This window comes from Erythrolamprus reginae, chromosome Z, assembly GCF_031021105.1.
Source record: "Erythrolamprus reginae isolate rEryReg1 chromosome Z, rEryReg1.hap1, whole genome shotgun sequence".
Taxonomy (NCBI): Eukaryota; Metazoa; Chordata; class Lepidosauria; order Squamata; family Dipsadidae; genus Erythrolamprus; species Erythrolamprus reginae.
Genome location: NC_091963.1, coordinates 134,535,640 through 134,548,182, shown reverse-complemented (window position 1 = coordinate 134,548,182; position 12,543 = coordinate 134,535,640). Strand labels below are relative to the sequence as shown.

General features: G+C 42.0%; 1 protein-coding gene across 5 annotated transcripts; it reads right to left on the bottom strand.

Moving 5' to 3' along the window:
• Window positions 1–217: 217 nt before the first annotated feature.
• Window positions 218–11,230, bottom strand: FIZ1 (FLT3 interacting zinc finger 1). Of its 5 annotated transcripts, none has more exons than XM_070766853.1 (4): window positions 11,050–11,228; window positions 9,609–9,704; window positions 4,226–4,378; window positions 218–3,886 (listed from the first exon to the last, which is right to left on the bottom strand). In XM_070766853.1, exon 4 carries the CDS (start codon window positions 3,869–3,871, stop codon window positions 2,432–2,434), a length of 1,440 nt encoding a protein of 479 aa, XP_070622954.1. In that variant the 5' UTR covers window positions 3,872–3,886; window positions 4,226–4,378; window positions 9,609–9,704; window positions 11,050–11,228; the 3' UTR covers window positions 218–2,431. The 5 variants fall into 5 exon arrangements, with proteins under 5 accessions (XP_070622954.1, XP_070622956.1, XP_070622957.1 ...); XM_070766855.1 differs by having other exon boundaries at window positions 11,015–11,153; XM_070766856.1 differs by lacking the exon at window positions 9,609–9,704 and having other exon boundaries at window positions 11,050–11,230.
• Between the last annotated feature and the right edge of the window lie 1,313 nt (window positions 11,231–12,543).

Below are 12,543 nucleotides of genomic sequence, written 5' to 3'. Positions count from 1 at the left end.
TGGGAGTTGAAGTCTACAAGTCTTAAAGTTGCCAAGGTTAGAGACCCCTGGGTTAGCCCATGACTAGAGTTTAGGTTAATCCCACAGATCATTCGGACAAAAAACTGAGTTGAAACATGCTGTCACTTGAAAACTTATGCCCAGAATGACAAACATCAAAAGACGGAGGTAGGGAGAGGAAAAGATAGCCACATTAAAAACTGCAAATGCTAATCCATATGTATATGATGTAGGTTTAATATAATGGTAAATTAACAGAAATACAATACTGGCCAGCCATATTGGAAAATATTTCAACCAGCTAATTTAGGTGATGGTTTATTTCACTGCCCAGTTACTTCTCATGGATATATTCTCTCCCCCCACTAACTCTCTTTCTTGTGGTTATTTATCTTGAGACCAAGGTTGAAGTAAATAAGCTTTCAAGCAGAGGACAGTTAAAGTAGACCCCTGGGCCAAACAAACTGGACAGGTTTTGTTTTCAAAACATAAGCAAATACCCACATGTGCACTTTTTGTTTCAATAAAACATAATACAGAAATGCTCAGATACAAGGCTTTACATATCACAGAAGATAAGGAACTGGAATTTGGTCAGGAACGTAAGTTTATTAGATGTTCAAGGACCTGACAAGGACTTTAATAATGTGTGTGTGTGTGTAAGTCTTACGGATGGCAGTAGACAGACAAAAGACTATGGAACAAAGTCAACCCAGTGTTGGGTTTTGACGTAAGCTTCAAATACACACAACTCTTCACTATCTTCCAATTTCTTGTTTAGAGATGTCCAATCTCGATAACGTTAAGACGTGTGGACGTCAACTCCCAGAATTTCCAACCAGTTGGGCTGGAGAATTCTCGGGAGTTGAAGTTCACACGTCTTAAAAGTTGCCGAGGCTACATATCCCCGATAAAGATAATATGCTTGCTTTTTAGTTTGTTCTCTTGTATTTAATTACTAGCACTTAAAAGTGAGCTTTCCTTGTTCCCAGGCCATCTCAATCTTTGAGATGTTATTAGGCACCTAACAAAATTAGCAGTTTTAAATATCCTTTTGAAATTATACAGAGGTCAACTCAAAATTTCATCCTTCCTGCAGGAGAAATACACCAGCTCCTCAATATTACCATTGAAATGACAAATACTCTTTAAATTATTTTGTTAAATATTGCCTTCCATTAAATACTCAGTTTCTCTGCCCTGAAACTTCACACCAAAGCAAAGGCACCTGCCTGGCCTTCACACAGTGCTTGGAAAAGAATAGCAAAAGTGTCCTAAATGAGCCTTTTTTTCTGGCTGATAAGTTAAAACAAGGAGAAAACAAGTCGTGGGAAACAGAATTCACCCTCCTCAAGCTGCACGAGAGTCCCTCACAAAATTATTCTTGCGAAGAAAATTTGGACAGTGTGCGCTAGTAAGAAAAAGATGGGAGCTTGTAAGAAAAAGATGGGAGATAAATAAAATAAATATAAAAGGCTGATATTTGGAGGGGTTTGGAAGAGACAGGATGTCACGTTCTGTGGTTTTTTAAAAAATAAATGGTGTGAATTATTTTTCAATACCTAACATTCCTTTTCTAATATCCCTTTGGTAGCATATATACTGTAAAGTAAACCGTTCTCAAATCTTGTACTAATAAGGCTTCTCTAGAACCATTTTGGAGATTTTTCAATAAATTACAATTATGATATAAACATGTTACCCCTATTTAACCTAGGAGATAATGGTTATTATCAGGAACTTAAGATTCCTCTATCTTGAGGGACAGAAAAAGCACATTTAACTGTAGTCCTATCATGAACTGAATGGCAAAAGACAAAAGAAAGAAAACTACACAGACTAAATAATGATGCATGATAGATTTGTGCACATTTATCTTTTGGGGGGCAATTTTAGTACAAGATCTCAGTACTAAGGTGATTGGAAATATTGATGCGTGAAGAAATAACCTGCTTCTTTAAATATCCAGCAAAGTTTTCTCATTCTCTGCAGCACTCCTAAGCTCACCTACACGCAAGTACCTTCAGACGTTAGACTCTTAACCAAGGGGTTTTTCTTGTCATAACTTCTTCGCTCTGAATATTCCTGTTCTGAAATCAAAAATTTTCTGAAACCAACCAGGGCCATAAACAGGGAGATACTCCTCTCTCCCGTCTGACACACCTTATAATTTTGCCAAGCGTGTGCAATGTATTCTATTAACAGTAGTGGAAACATTTGTAAATAATAATAACAATAATAATTTTTATCCTTTCATTTCAGGTCCTTGCCCTAAAGTACTGAACGAGGAAGGAGGGGGAAGGCAGGCAGAGTTTGAGGACATCAGGCAGAAGTCGACCTCCAAGACGGGAACATCCGTGGCTGCCACTGCGGGGTGGAGGTAGCGCTGGGGAGAGGAGGGTTATTCTTAGAGGAGTTCAGGGTAGCCCCCCTAGTCAATCCCTCGGTGCAGCTTGAGATGGCGGGAGAGGTTGCTCAGGGTGATGAACCCCTTGTGGCAGACCGTGCACTTGAAAGGGCGCTCGCCACTGTGCAACAGGCGGTGCCTTTTCAGGTAACATTCGTGCCGGAAGAATTTGCCACATTCGGTGCACTGGTAGGGTTTCTCACCGGTGTGCACCAAGACATGACGGTCCAGGTCTCGGGGGCTGCGGAAGAATTTCTCACATTCGCTGCACTTGTAGAGCTTCTTGCCGGGCTGAGTCGGGAATGTCCAGAGATCCAGCTGAGGCAAAAGGTGACGCTCCAACTCGCTGCCCGAACCGGGCACTGGTGCCGTGGACACAGCGTGGCTCAGCTGGTGCTCCTCCAGGGCCTGCAAGTTCACAAAGGGCTGGCCACATATGCCACAGGTGAAAGAGGGCTCGCCTCCATGGGCAGTCAGGTGAGCTGCAAGGGTGGTGCTGTTGGCAAAAAATGTTCCACACTCACACTGGTACAAAGTGTCCGGGGGCCGAGTATCAGGAGAGTGGCAGGATGGACAGCCTCTGCTGTGTTGCTGGGCCTCCTCCTCCTCCTCCTGCTCACCACCTTTTGGCTGTTCCAGCATCCTCATGTCCCTCTTCTGAGCTTTCTCGGAGCAAAGCTGGCACGGTGGGGGCCTGTCCTTGGCATGAGTGAGTTTATGGCGTTCCAAGAGGGACGCGGCATTGAAGTCTCTCTCGCAATCTGGGCATTTAAAGGGTTTGATGTCGGTGTGAGCCAGCCAATGGCGACGAAGTTCAGAGGCCAGCTGGAAGTGCCGCCCGCAGGCCCCGCAACCAAAAGGGGCAGCCCGGCCTCGGCCAGCAGCACAAAGGTGCCCCAGGGGACTCTGCTCTTTGCCGCAGGCCAAGCAGCGCGGGGTAGGTGCCTGAGGGGCTGCGGTGGCAGGAGGCGCCCGGTGCTGACGCTTGAGGTGGCGGCCCAAACTGCTGCGGGAGGAGAAACGAAGCTCACAGATATGGCAGCAGTACGGCTTCTCTCCCGTGTGGACCACCTGGTGGTGAAGAAGTCCCGTGGAGTCCCGGAAGCCTTTGGGGCACATGGTGCAGCGGTAGGGGCGCTCCCCGGTGTGACTCCGGATGTGGTTCACCAAGTTGAAAGAGTGCTTGAAGCTCTTGACACAGTGAGGGCACTGGAAAGGCTTCAGTTCGGTGTGTCGGGCAAAATGGCGGCGCAGGTCCGAACGGTAGCGGAAGCTCTTGTCACATTCGGAGCAATGGAAAGGGGCCCGGGGCCCTGCTCCATTGACTGTCATGAATGAGGGGTCGTCCTCAGCATTGGAGTAGATGACGGCACATTCTTCCTCAGTTCCAGGGACCATCTGAACACCTCCCGGAGCCTCCTGGGAATGCTGGCCCTCTGGCCAGGCTTCAACATGGCTCTCCATCTATCCAATGTACTTCTAGAGAGCAGTAAGAAGAGAGTCAGAGCTGAATCAAACCCCCAATAAGGACGGCCCCCTTCTCCCAATGTACAGGTAGCCCTCAACTTAATGACCGCAATTGCCGGGATGGCACAGTGGTTAGAGTGTAGTACTGCAGGCTACTTCAGCTCATCACCGACTGCCAGCAGTTTAGCAGTTCAAATCTCACCAGGCTCAAGGCTGGCTCAGCCTTTCATCCTTCCGAGGTAGGTAAAATAAGGACCCAGATTTTTGGGGGCAATATTAAGTGTTATTGCTATTGGGAATAGAATTTCAGTTGTAAGTCATTCCGGTCACATCCATGGAACTGAGCCTTACGTTTTTACTGTTTTTGTAGTGGTTGTTACGTAAATCCATTCTCCCAAATGTGGTTTTTTTTTGTGTGTGCCAGAAACTGTTGCAAATCACGGTCGCGTGACTTCAGGACATTGCAGCCGATGTCAACCAGTTGCCAATATTTACAGTATCAATCTAAGTAAAGAAGAAGAAAAGGCAGTATTTTTACAAGAAAGGAATTCACAAGAGACATGGGCATACTACCTGGCAGGACTTATTAATCATATAAAAGACTTATTTTATTAAAATTACTGGACTTATTAACAGATTTACTAGCAGATTTAGTTACGGGGAAAGAATTATGAATCTGAAATTTGCCTGATAACATCACAATGAGGAAAAGAGCTCTTTGAAAAGTTTATATAATTGTTTTTGTTTTTATTATGTTAAGATGGGGATTATATGAAATATGAGGTGTTTACACTAGGGAAAAAAAGTATAATTTTAGAGGGAATGTATTTCGGTTACGAGATTGCATGGTCTGAGGAAAGGGGAATTAATCAATTTGAACAAAGACATTTATGTTGTTTATTTTGGGTTTTTTAGGTTTTTAAAAAAATAGAGAATAGAGAAATAATTTATTATTGGTGAAAAATTTAAATTTAAATTTAGGATGTAAGATATAAATCTTGAAATATTGTAATATGGAACTAGTTAAACAAGGTATAGAGAGATGGATTATGGCTTTTGTTCTTTTTATGTCCCCCCCCTTTTTTTGGTTTAGGAAGTTTGTTCTTAATAACTAATAACTAATAGAAATATATGGTTATATGTGAATATATGTATTTGAATGGGAGAGGAGTGAAAGGCAATAGGCGTTGACAAGAATATATGAAAATAACTTTATGTAAGTCAAGGTGCAGCTAATAGGCTTATATTACCTATAACTAGTATAAGTACTGAATATGGACTTTATAATGGTATGAACTTAGATAAGAAATGAACTGTTTTTGTTTAAGCTATTTGGTAATGAAATTAAGATTTTTTTAATCTTTAGATTTAAAAATATTAAATTTTCTCTTAATTTAGAAGATAAGGATTATGATGAATATATTGTTTAAAGATGATACTTACATAAAATAGAAACTGACTATATATTTTAAAGGGCTTTACACTACTTTGATTTTATTATATAAGAAAGAGAAAAGAAAGTACTATAATGACGGTGAATTTATAAAAAGATATAATCTAATTTGGATCAAAGAGGGGGAAGCTTTCTTGTTATCTATTGGGATCAATACAATTAGAATAGGGCGTGAGAATTCCGCTGGGTATTCAGCGATAATTAAAATTAGAGTAGGGCATAATGATTGAGATATATAATTTGATTCCAGTAGGTTATTGGAGGGTCTTTTTCTTTCCTCTTAAAAAAAAATATGCAAAAAAAAAAAAGAAATTTATTTTAGTGATAATTAGAGTTTATGGAACACAGTAAATTATAAATAAGGTAGATGATAAATTTTGAAGGGTGTATTAATCGCCGAAAGGATATAAATTGAGCTAGGATTAAGGAAAGGGAATTTTCTTTTTTATCTATTGGGATCAATACTTTAGGCTAGGGCACGGTGATTCCGCTGGGTATGCAGTGATAAAACTAGACTAGGGCATGAAGATTTGGCTGAGTATGCAGCATTAGATATATAAGTTGACTCCAGTGGGTTATTAAAGGATTTTTTTTCCCCACTCTCTTTAAAAAAAAATTTAAAAAAATAGGCGAGGATAATTTTACTGCATTTACATAGGTATGTGACTATAAAAGGTATTACTACTCTGTTGGGATTGCATTAATATAAGTAGAGATGGAGTTTGAAGATGGTGTTCGACACAAAGCAATAAAATGAGAATAGGATAGGATGATTTTATGTGATATGGACAAGGGAAAAGGTTAGGATGGATGCTTATCCCTCCTTTTTTGTTCCTTCCCCCCCCCCTTTTTAATTAGATTTATTGATTCATATTTTGAGTGGGTTGGAGGGTTTTAGTGGATCTGTGTTTTTTTTTTCATTTTTTCTTCTTTTTTTAAACAGAATTTTAAGATTCTGTGAAATTGGAAGATCCCACATGGAGATATGTGGGGAAGTTAGTAAGAAGAGGAAAGTCTTCTTTTATCCTTTCCTCTTTCTTTTTTTCCTTTCATTCTGCACTTTTTTCTCTTCGTTTTTTCTCTTCTCTGCTATTGTTTTACTTTTATACTTATTTTTTTATTCAGTCTAAACTTTTTTCCCTTTACTCCCTCTTCTTTTTTTAATTTTTAAACTTTTATATTTTTAAGTTTTATTTGTTTTAAATTCCTGGTATAAAGGAATTGGTAATTAGGTTTGTAATTTAACTAATTTGGCAATATTAGGTGATAATATTGATTTTATGTTTTCCCCCTGATTCTGTTACTGGAAGATTTTTTCAATGTTTATTTAAGGACTCCCTATTAATGGGCGTTAATCATCTATAAAGGATATTGACTATATACGAAAATTGATATAGAGATTTGGAGAAATTTGAAATAGTACAGCCTATTCATCTAGAGGTATTAAATATTTTGTAGAGCTTAAAAGGTATTTCATTTAATAGCAAATTTATATAACATAAGAAAATTGAGCAGCTTTTTTTTTACCCAGATGTCAAAAGTTAAGGAGGCAGTATTGGATTTGCATACCATAATTTCTAATTATTCTATTCTAAAGCAATCTGTTGTTCTATCATTAAGCAATCTGTTGATGTTGGTATATATTTTTATTATATTGTGATTGGAGAGAAAAAATAAAAAAAATATTTGTAAAATAATCCAGTTGCCAAGCACTGGAAATGTTGCCACGTGACCATTGGGGGTAGGGAATGTTATGATGTCCATTGATGCCTTACAGCAGAGGTGTCATTCAGTTTCATTGAGGGCCGCATTAGGATTGTGATTGACCTTGGGAGCGCCAGCGTGGGGGTGGCCAACTCAAAGTCTTTCATGTCAGCGGTGCCTGTGGTGGTCTGAACACTCTGCCAGTAAAAACGGGTTCCTGAGCTCCCTTTTCACTGGCAGAGGCTGGATCCATCCCCCGGGCCTTGAGTTTGACACCCCTGCCTTACAGGCTGTAAAATGTCCTTTCTAAAGTTGTCATAACTTCAAACAATTGTTCAAACATCTGGTCTTAAGTTGAGGACTACCTGTAAAACCATCATCCAGACCAATAAACAACTCTTTAAAAAAGTATCTGCATTAAAAAAAACAACTGGTAACTCACTGAAAAGCCTAGAAAAATATTGTAGGAAGCTCTAGATACGTAATTGTTGGATTAGTACAGTGCTTCTCAAATACAGTAGTGGGGCAGGCCCCCCTGGGGGATTGGAGCGATGCTGGGGTGTGGGGGTGCATGGACCTGGGAACGTGAATTTTTTTGCCGCAGGAAGTAGGTTTTTTGCACCAAACAATAGCACACAGTACAGAGCAGGAGATATGAAGTGCAGGTAACAGAGACACCATGGAAAAATATTTAATGGGGATGAAAAGAAAGGAGGAGAGAGACGGAGATAATGAGACAAACCTAAGTCTCCCGAAAGGTAAGACGAGGAAATAGGGCAAACCTTATGTAGTTCTTGGCTTCACTATGAGAGACGAGGAAAGACCAGTGTGTTTACTGTGTCTAAAAATGTTGGCAGTGGACAACATAAGCGAAATAAATTAAGGCGTCACTTAAAGACATTACACTTGTGTTTATGAAAAAACACACGTTTTTGAATTTTTTCAGCAAAAACGTGCCAAATATTGCAAACAATCCTCCCAACAGAGAGTTGGGCGGGACAAAATGTTTACTTCTTCCTAGGGGGGAGGCATAACCCAAAATAATTGAGAAGCACTGGATTAATCTGAGAATCCCTTCTCATGCTACAATGGTTTAATTAAGGTAAGGTAGACGTTAATACTTCTACTTCCAGACAATGAAAACAATTAAATGTGGGTTTTTTGGAAAAATCTCAATTCTTGTCAGTGCCATCAGATTTCCTGAACTAGCAGATACTATTAAACATAGATGTAGGTATTTCTTCCTGGCTATGAGAGTTGATCAGGTAAATCTTGGTATAATAGGGCATTGGATGGGTGTCAACAGACTCAACAGACTCAAACTCAACCCGGATAAGACGGAGTGGCTGTGGGTTTTGCCTCCCAAGGACAATCCCATCTGTCCGTCCATTACCCTGGGGGGGGAATTATTGACCCCCTCAGAGAGGGTCCGCAACTTGGGCGTCCTCCTCGATCCACAGCTCACATTAGAGAACCATCTCTCAGCTGTGGCGAGGGGGGCGTTTGCCCAGGTTCGCCTGGTGCACCAGTTGTGGCCCTATCTGGACCGGGACTCATTGCTCACAGTCACTCATGCCCTCATCACCTCGAGGTTCGACTACTGTAATGCTCTCTACATGGGGCTACCTTTGAAAAGTGTTCGGAAACTTCAGATCGTGCAGAACGCAGCTGCGAGAGCAGTCATGGGCCTACCTAGGTATGCCCATGTTTCACCATCACTCCGCAGTCTGCATTGGCTGCCGATCAATTTCCGGTCACAATTCAAAGTGTTGGTTATGACCTTTAAAGCCCTTCATGGCATTGGGCCAGAATATCTCCGAGACCGCCTCCTGCCGCACGAATCCCAGCGACCGATTAGGTCCCACAGAGTGGGCCTTCTCCGGGTCCCGTCAACTAAGCAATGTCGGTTGGCGGGCCCCAGGGGAAGAGCCTTCTCTGTGGCGGCACCGGCTCTCTGGAACCAACTCCCCCCAGAGATTAGAACTGCCCCTACTCTTCCTGCCTTCCGTAAACTCCTCAAAACCCACCTTTGCCGTCAGGCATGGGGGAATTGAAACATCTCCCCCTGGGCATGTTTAATTTATACATGGTATGCTTGTGTGTGTGTCTGTTAGTTAGTATATGGGGTTTTTTAAAGCTTTAAATATTTTAACTGATTGGATTATTTATGATTTGTACTACTTGCTGTGAGCCGCCCCGAGTCTTCGGAGAGGGGCGGCATACAAATCCAAATAATAAATAAATAAATAAATTGGTAGAAAACCAATATTTCCTATAGAAGCAGTACCACAGAGAGATGTGATGTAGGAGAAAAGTTATCGGATTTCAGTTCTTTATCTTCTTGTGTGTAATTAAGGATTCTATGTTTTTTGGACACCCATAAAATAATGCAGACTTGATTTTATGCTTACAAGGTTTAAACACAAAGCAAATCCCTGACCTGAACGTGTCCAGAAGTTCTCATGCTACACAACCTAATTTTTCTCATCCTATAATAAGAGATTTTAACAGGGTTTTTTTTTTCTTTCAAAAGTTGAAGTCCTATTTCTTATTCATGGTGTTCGCCTTTACACCAACCTTCTAACAGATGCAGGAGAAGAAAGAGAATAATTTATGAAGTACGATCTTTGCTGTCTTCCAGAGTTATGTGCCTCGAAGGAGGGGGGGAAATAACTGAAAGGGGACAAAAGATTTAAACAACGCCTAAATAAACATACACATGAAATACTAATTTTGCTCTTTCTTGAGCAGTCTCTTGAAATCTGCTTCTTTTCCAAATTGAGGCAGCAGGGAAAACAATTAAGAACAAAACCAGACCACTTATGCTTTTATTTTTTGAGAATTTAATGCCCCAGCCTCCCTATGTTATCTGTACTTCACCTTTGCTGCTTATGCTTATGCCAGGGACTCTCAACCTTGGAAACTTGAAGATGTATGGACTTCAACTCCCAGAAATCCCCAGCCAGCAATGCTGGCTGGGGGTGTTTGGGATTTGAAGGCAGCACATCTTCAAGTCGCCCAAGGTTGAAAAACACTGGCTTTTTCTGTAATTGAGACGGAGGAGGAAAAAACCTCAGCCAGTTTAAAGTTTAAAGTCAGTTTAAAGCAAGGGTGGCCTAGAAACCCAAAACAGCATTGAAAAACCGGCTGGGTGACTTCGGGCCAGTCCTTCTCTCAGCCCAACCCACCTCACAAGGTTGTTGTTATGGGGAAAACAGAAGGAGGAAGACTGTTTAGTTTATGTCCCCCCACCTTAAGGTGGATAAAATGAGGACCCAGATTGTATGGGGCAAGAGGCTGATTCTGTAAACCGCTTTAGAGATGGCTGTAAAAGCACTGTGAAGCGGTGTAGAAGTCTAAATGCTATTGCAATGGGCAAAATAAAAATCTTTTTAAAAACAACAATACTGTACAAGCCAACTTCCGGGATCGTGACCACCCACACTTCTTATCGGACCCCCTTTTCTCTTCTTGACTTCAGACCAAAAGACCCCCGAGTCCTTCCTATACACTGAAAATAAGAGTTTTTGCACTCTTTCGTGTCCCCCATAAAGCTCTCACCACCCCCATATCTCCAGGGCTGCCGTCCGCCTAACCTCCAGCTAACCGCGGCCAGCTCTGGTTTTCCCAGCAGGTTGAAGTCCAAGTTTTGTCTAGACTCCCGGCAGAATTGGAGGGGAGGGGTTGAGAAAAGAATCGATGGGTCCTTCTATCCTAACCCATAGTTTCTAGACCCTTTGCTGTTCCCTACGGCGCCCTTGGGGGGGGGGGCAGAAGTAGCTTGCAGGGACCCCTAGCTTCTGCCTCTCTGCACAGGCACTTTTGGGGAACCCGGGGTGTTGCAAACTCTCTAACTGTCCCTCCCCCCCCACCTCAGCAATCCACCAGGAGCTCCCCCTTCCCCTAGTTGCTCGCCCCCACCCCGTGGGATAACTAGAGACGCGCGGGAGGGGGGGTGTCTCTCCGCTCAGTCACCCCCTCACCTCCTTCTCCTCCTCCCAACGTCTTCAGTACTCACAACTTCTTATCGGCGCCGACATTTTAGACAAGGGCAGACCCTTCCAACCGACGGCGACAGGGAGGCGAGCGTCTGCCCTCACCCTCGCCCCCCTCCCCCGCCCCCGAGAAACTGATCAAGGGGTTCACTGAGAGGAAGCGTTGACCTCTGGCGACAGCCGCTCCCCCCCACGCGCCCATCCGCCAATCCAACCCCGAGTGGAAGTTAGCAGGATGCTCCACCCCCGCTCCTCCCCCATCTTTTATGTGGGCAAGGGGAAGAGGGAGGAGCAGAAGCGGCATGTTCCTTGTGGGCAGGTGAACGGCGCTGCGGCGCCATTTTTGATTCGGGCTACTTCCCTCCCCCACCCCTTCCAGGGCGACGCTAAAGCCTGGTTACTACTAATGCGACGGTAAAGTTTGAGCTTTGAGGGGGGTGGGTGTTGGTTAATAAAGAGCTGCGGTGTCCATGACTCAAGGAAGAGGAGTGCAATTTGGATTGCAACAAGGAACGGAAAAGAATTCGGGGTTCCCTGTTAAGTACTGGCATTCAAAGGGCAGAAAAGCCACCATGTTTGCTTTGGGCAACAGGCAACACCACCGGCTCCTCTTTGTTGTTGTTAGAACGAGCAGTAATAATAATAACAACAATAGCCAGGATTTTTTTTTACCCAGGACTGAGACATTCCCCTCGGGACTTTGAACATTCTAATAATCCAGAACTTAGCAACTAAGAACTCAACACTACTTTGCTGCTGACCAATTTCTTATATTATATTATATTATATCTTATATTATATATTATATATTATCTTATATATATATATACAATATAAGAAATTGGTCAGCAGCAAAGTAGTGTTGAGTTCTTAGTTGCTAAGTTCTGGATTATTAGAATGTTCAAAGTCCCGATGGGAATGTATATACATATATTTCGGGTTTTGCCCCGTGTAATATTTTGAGTGTCTATGCATAGACACTCAAAATATTACACGGGACAAAACCCGAACTCAGAACAATCTACATACATATACCCGTGAAAATCTACGAAAACATATATATATTAAAACACAAAATATAAAATATAAAAATCTATAAATATATATAAATATATATCAATGTTTTTAGCTGGAATTTTAAAATTAAGGGAGACTAGGATGGTCCCATTTCGGCCTTGTTCTGGCCTCATCAGCTAGCCACACCCTTTCTTACTGGGATTCGATCTGGCAGCCTCTGCCTTGTAAGGCAGAGAATTAGCAGTTGAGCCACCAGACCTGATCCCTCCAGCTCTGTACCATTTATATTTATAGATTTTTCTATTTTGTGTTTTAATAATTAACTTATATTTTAATTAAATTATTGGGTTTTTTAAAATTGATGAATAATTGGGGTGAGTTTAGGAGCATATATGGAATGAATGATTGGTAGGGGTGGGGTGGGTGGCAATGTTTCTCTAATTTTTTTTTTGGTGTGGGCAGAAAAGTATATTGTCTGAGCAGCATAGGAAAAAAAATAC